Source organism: Belonocnema kinseyi, chromosome 10 (genome assembly GCF_010883055.1).
Source record: "Belonocnema kinseyi isolate 2016_QV_RU_SX_M_011 chromosome 10, B_treatae_v1, whole genome shotgun sequence".
Lineage (NCBI taxonomy): Eukaryota > Metazoa > Arthropoda > Insecta > Hymenoptera > Cynipidae > Belonocnema > Belonocnema kinseyi.
In genome coordinates, this window is record NC_046666.1 from 33,700,101 (window position 1) to 33,707,035 (window position 6,935).

Sequence of the window (6,935 nt, forward strand, 5' to 3'; positions counted from 1 at the left end):
TTCAGAAAAATGGTTAAACTATCAACCCAAAAAGCGAATTTTGTGCAAAACCGCTGAATTTTCAACAAAAAATGATATCAATTTAACCAAATAGTTGAATTTACAACAAACATATTAAATTTTCAACTAAAAACTATACATTTTCAACAAAAAAATGGTTTAAAAAATAAATTACTTTAAAAACAAATAGATAAACATTCGGTTTCAAAAAATAATGTAAAAAAATATTAATTTTGAACCAAATAGTTGAACCTTTCAACAAAAGCGACGAATTTTCATCAAAACAGTTAAATTTTTTAACATTTTTTTATTTTTAATCTGCAAAGATGAATTTTCAACCAAAAAGGATAGCCTTCAAACAAAATCTAAATAACTCATTTTTCAAGCCAAAAAGGCCAAGTTTTTAGAAGACAGTTAAATTTTCCCAAAAAATAATGAACTTTCAAACAAAATGATTGCATTTTCATCAAAACAGTAGAATTTTGAACCAAATAGTTGAATTTTAAACCAAGAAAAAACAATATTTTACAAGCTAGTTGAATTTTTAACCCGAAAAGTTGAGTTTTCAACAAATAAAAGTTCATTTTCAAGAAAGGAAGACCACTTTTTACCAAAAAAGATTATTTTTTAACGAAAAATATAATAGTTCATATTTCGACCGAAAAATATTTTTATTTTAAATAAAAAATAGTCGAATTTAACTAAAAAATACGAATTTGTAACAAAATGCAGTAAAATCTCGCCTATTTGAAATCTCCCATGCACAGTTATTTGAAATTACGCAGTTCTATTACCGCCCACCACGGGCCCTGTGCGAGCTGTACGGTCGCGCACGCGTCTGTGACTAACCAATTAAAAAAAAAATCCCGAAGAGCGGGAGGCCCTCGTTGGTTTGAATTGAGTATTTTAGCATGACGTCATGGGAATCCAGACTTTTTGGAGAAAATATTCTTAACGTAAAATTAAGCCATAAATATACGAATAGTAATACTTTTCAAGTGCAGAATGTATTTTTTCAGTCATGTTCCATTGATCAAATATATCAGAATCGGGTACTCTAACCTCAAATTTCAGATAGTTGGTTGTATTTCGTGAAACTGAAAGGTCTCCAAACGAAAAAAGGATGAAGTCCCATTTCAAGAACTATGCTAACCTTCCTGACATTTCCACCCATCCTAGCATGACCGTGACGTCATGCTACAATATTCACTATTTCGCGAAGTATTTTATTTGTTCTTGAATTTTATTATATTGCTTTTTAGTTATAAAATAGTACTATTCCAAGGAAATATAATAATTTTTTACAATATTCGATGATTTCATATTACTTAACGCAAAAATGTGAGATACGCAATCAAATTTGATTCTTGTTTATACTTTTTTGTTTTATGTTATTTTTAGTATAAAAAAATTCATTTTAGCCACAATTATTAGTTTTAATGTAAAACCAAATTTTAACATCCTGGCCACCAAGAATAACTTATTTGAACAATTTACTGGTGGTATTTTACAGATGCTATTAGTGAAACGTGAGCCATAAAAGATAATTAGAAAATTACTTATTCGATTTTTCGAGATATATGATTCATAAATTGTGCCAAAGATTAATGAATAATAAAAAAAAATCCAGTCATTGATGGTTTTCATTTATAATGATTGTTATAAACAATGGAGGAAAAGAGTATATATAGCATAAACAATTCCATTAAGATGATTTTTTATTAACAAATAAATAGCCTACATGATTTTCTCTTAGGAATAGCGATTCTTTACAACAATTTAAGGATATATTAAAGTATAATTTTTAAATTACATTAATAAATAATAAAAAGTAATGGAAATTATAATCCGGAAGCAGTAGTCATAAAATTAAACAACTTTTGTTCGACAAAGTCTTGCATATGATTTAGCTTCTCGATGTCATCGCTTGAACATTGACCATTTTCTTCGAACCACTCGCGAAAATGCAAAAAATGTTTGTAGGGTTCTTTCGGGTTGCTCGTGCTTTTTTCGCCAAGCGGACCTGTGGCTCTACTTTTTGCATCATCCATTGCGGATTGATGGTCATCAAATTCGGATTTCTGAAAAAAAAAATCCATATTTATAAACAAATTGCTTATTTGAACAGCTATTTTTTCAAGTTATACATCGTACCACATTTTCAGCGTAAAAGGCGTTCTCCATAATTTCCTCGAACGTGGGAGTCCTGCAAATCTCTAGATTTTCCTCTTCTTGGAACCATGCCTCAACATCCTTATTCGAGTGAATTTCAGAAAAAGTTACGGAATTCAAGAGGCCTGTGACATCGGTTGCGATGGGATCGGGCTCTTCAACGACCGGAACCTGGTCCTCTAGTAATTTTTTCCAACATTTTGTTATTATTATCTCAGGAACATTGTTCCAAGCACTTGCTAGGGCAAAAGCGGTGTCAACGAGTGTCCAACTTTTCACGAAGTTGACGATATTTCCAGATTTGTCGTCAAATAGCATTCGTCGCAAAAAGATTTGTTTATAATTTCTTTTCATACTTCCAGTAATGCCCTGATTCATCGGCTGAATCAAAGAGGTCACGTTTACGGGAAGATATAATACCCTGAATTGACGATCGATTTTGTTTAACTCTTCTTCCAAAGGATGGCAAGGCGCGTTGTCTAATATTAACAAAAACTTCTCGTTTTCATCCGGTTTTCTGGCTTTCACAGAATTTATGAAAACGGTTTTGTACCATTCGAAAAAAATTTTTCCTAGAGACAAAAAAAACAATTGAGTTTTTTATAAATGTGTGCAAAAAACAAGGTTAAAATTGTAAACGTTTACAAAAGGCAGCTCTTCGTTATGTTATACATTATTGGGAACGGTGGTCTACCATTTCTCCACCTGGTGCCGAAAAATGGAACTAGAAAGAGTAGGTACCATTTTATACATGTACTTTAATTTTTGCATAAAAGTGTTTTTACGATTGTTTTGTGAAGTATAAAACAATGATTAAATACTAAAAACAAATAGTTTTAGATAGAATTTCCATGTTATATAGTAAAAAATAACATTTTTGTGAGATAGGATTTTAAAAAATACAATTATTTCATGTGAGGTTCAATGCATTGTAAGCTTAAATAAACTTTAATTAATGTATTTAGCGATCAATTTTATCCATATTATGCCAAGAATACGAATAATAGACGACTGGAATTTAAATACGAATTCTCACCTAACTTTTAAATCAGATTTTTAAATAGTAAATATTTCATGTATAAATTAATAAAAATTTACTTTGAGTTCATTTTTACTTGAAAATAAGTTTATTTAAGTTTATAATCTTTTGAAAATAACAATAAAGAGAACAATAATTGTTTTTGTTTAGAAAAATATTTCTGTCAAAAAGTGTTGTTTTTCCTTATATAATATATAAATTCCACCTAAAACACTTTTATTCCGGTAAAGACTTATTTTTATCATTCAATAAATACTTTAAACTTCAAAAAAAATTTGTAAACACTTTTATGTCCAAATTAAAATGGATCTTTTAAATCATACCTATTCTTTCTAGTTCGAATTTTTATCACCAGGTGAAGTATCACAGTTTAACCGTTCCCAATAGTTGTAAATAATGGACGTAACAGATTTTTAAAATTAGAATGAGAAGTAGAGAGACCGAAAACTGTCGGAAGATTGAATGTTTTGACAATGTAAATGAATACGATATTTCGCGTAAAATAATTTACATTTGTTAAACACATTTACAATAAAAAGTTCTCGTAACTTACTATTGAAAATTAAATAATTCAAGTAATTAAATTATTCCTGCTCGTGAATTATGAATGAGTCACATACAGGATGTCCAGCAATTTCTAGGAACAAAATTTAAGGCCCTTTTCAGGTTTTCCAGGTCAAGAAATCAAGTTTTTCCAGGTCTCCTTATTTTTATATTAAATAACCGTTTGTTATACAATGAAATTTTTATTTTTTGTATTGGCCAAAAATTTCGAAAGAAAGCAGAATCATAAATAAACTATTTTTATAATTTTTGCACACGTTAGTCGTCTTTGTCAAATTTTTGCTAATATTTTTAAACCTTCTTAGTCTTTCAAGTCCTTGACATTTTTTAAACCATTGTGAAATTTTTGTAATCTTTGTGAATACATTGGAATATTTTGAAGTACTATCTTTGAAATAGTTGTTTACTCTTTGTTTGTGAAAAATTTTGTGTTCGTTTGAAAACATTGAAATCTTTTGAAATCTATTTTCTAAAAGAATGTGAACTCTTTTAAAATCTTTGAAACGTTTTGTGTTCGTTTGAAATCGTCAACATATTTGAAATCTTTGTGAAATATTTTAAACAAATTTGAAATCGTTTAAAACTTTTTGAAATCTGGTGTACTGTACCCTTTTTGAAATCTTTTTAAAATTTTGATAAAAACTTTTAAATTTTGTGTAAAATATTTGAAATATTTGTGAAGGGTTTAAAATCTTTTGAACTCTTTAAAAAAATTTTACAATCTTTTAAAATTTTGAAAATGCTTTAAAATCTTTGAAACCTGGTGTACTGTAAACTTTTTGAAATCTTTGTGAAATCTGTTGTATTAAAATAATTAAAATATTTCGAAGCTTTTACAAAAATTGTATAAGATTTCAAATATTTTAATGATTTCAAATGAATATAAAAGATTTCACAAAGATTTTAATGATTTCGAACGAACACAAAAGGTTTGGCAAACAAAGAATAAAGAAAGATTTCACAAATGTTTCAAATATTTCATTAAGATTTCAGAATATTTCACAAAAATTCTAGGAGATTTCAAATCTTTTACCAAAGTTTTAGAAGATTTTACACAATTTCCAGAGGTTTTAGAAGATTTCATAACATTCCTCAAAAATTTTTAATATTTTTATGATTTTAAATGAATACAAAAGATTTCACAAATATTTCAAAGAATTCATAAGGTTTTCAGAAGATTTCAATCATTTTAAAGGAACACAAAAGATTTCAAAATATTTCACAAATATTACAGAGATTTTACCAAAATTTTAAAGATTTCAAATATTTTAATGATTTCAATTTCAAAGAATTCATAAGGATTTCAAGAATTTCAAAGATTTCAAAAAGGGGATATTACACCAGATTTTAAAGATTTCAAACAATTTCCAAAGATTTGAATAAATTTGAGATTTCAAAAGATTGCAACGCTTTCAAACGATTTCACGAGGATTTCCAACATTTCACCAATATTTCGAAGCATTACATAAATATTTTGAAGCTTTTACAAAAATTTAAAAATATTTCAAATATTTTTATGATTTCAAATTAATAGTACAAAATATTTCACAATGATTTAAAAAATTTAATAAAAATTTAATAAAGATTTTAATGCTTTCAAACGAACACAGAAGATTTTACAAACAAAGATTAAAGAAAGCTTTCACAAATATTTCAAATATTTCATTAAGTTTTCAGAATATTTCAAAACATTTCACAAAGATTTCAAATCTTTTACCAAAATTTTAGAAGATTCAAAAGATATTAAACGATTTTCAGAGGTTTTAGAAGATTTCATAATTTTCCTCAATGTTTTAAAATATTTTAAAGATTTAAAATAAATACAAAATATTTCACAAAATTCATAAGGTTTTCAGAAGATTTCAATTATTTTAAAGGAACACAAAAGATTTCTAAACATTTTACAAAGATTACAGAAAATTTACCTAAATTTTAATTTTTTCTTTATTCTTTGTTTGTAAAACCTTTTTTGTTCGTTTGAAATCAATAAAATCTTTATGAAATCTTTTATATTCATTTGAAGTCATTAAAATATGCGAAATATTCAAAACCAATTGCAAATCGTTTAAAATCTTTAAGAAGTTTTCAAATTTCGTGTACTGTAACTTTTTGGAAAAGTTTGAATTAAAAATCTTTGAAATTTTTGTGAAAATCTTTTTTATTCATTTGAAATCTTCTAAAATTTTTGTATAATGTTTGCAATCTTTGTGAAATGTTTTGAAATCTTTATGAAATATTTCGAAAATCTTTATTTAATCTTTGTTCGTAAAATCTTCTGGGTTTGTTTGAAAGCATTGCAATCTTTTGAAATCTCAAATTTATTCAAACATTTTGAAATTGTTTAAAATCTTTGGAATCTGCTGTAATATCCCCTTTTTGAAATCTTTGAAATTCTTATGAATTATTTGAAATCTTTGTGAAATCTGTTGCATTAAGTTAAAATCATAAAAATATTTGAAATATTTTAAAATTTTGATAAAACCTCTGTAATCTTTATGAAATGTTTTGAAATCTTTTGTGTTCCTATAAAATATTTGAAAACTTTGATGAATATTATGAAATCTTCTAAAACCTCTGGGAATTGTTTAAAATCTTTTAAACCTTCCAAAACTTTGGTAAAAGATTTGAAATCTTCTAAAATTTTTGTAAAATATGCTGAAATCTAAATGAAATATTTGAAATATTTGTCAAATCTTTCTTTATTCTTTGTTTGTAGACCTTTTGTGTTCGTTTGAAATCATTAAAATTTTTATGAAATTTTTATGAAATCTTTGTCAAATCTTTTAAAAAATTGGTAAAAGCTTTGAAATATTTGTAAAATGTTTTGAAATATTTGTGAAATGTTGGAAATCTTTTGAAATCTTCTAAACAAATTTCAAATCTTTTAAAATCTTTAACATCTTTTGAAATCTCGTGTACTGTACGCCTTTCGAAACATTTGAATTTAAAATCTTTATGAAACCTCAAATTTATTCAAACATTTGGAAATTGTTTAAAATGTTTCAAATTTGATGTACGAGGGTAGTTCAATAAGTCCTTAGAATGACCAACAGATGGTGCGCGAATCGCTCCAAATCATCTGTTTTCAGTCAGCACCACTCCCGACTAAATATATGGTGCAGTCACAGTCCACATCTTCTGAGTTTACGTGTTTTTATAA

The 6,935-nt window shown here is 26.6% G+C and overlaps 1 protein-coding gene across 1 annotated transcript in view; it reads right to left on the minus strand.

The window, feature by feature from the left end:
- Positions 1-1,701: 1,701 nt before the first annotated feature.
- The window catches only part of LOC117181331 (jerky protein homolog-like), a 23,056-nt gene continuing 17,822 nt past the window's right edge, over positions 1,702-6,935 (minus strand). The window contains exons 4-5 of the mRNA XM_033373891.1: positions 2,155-2,744; positions 1,702-2,081 (exon numbers count right to left, since the gene is read on the minus strand). Coding sequence (XP_033229782.1) covers positions 1,842-2,081; positions 2,155-2,744 — 830 coding nt within the window. The 3' untranslated portion in view covers positions 1,702-1,841. The remainder of the gene's footprint in view (positions 2,082-2,154; positions 2,745-6,935) is intronic.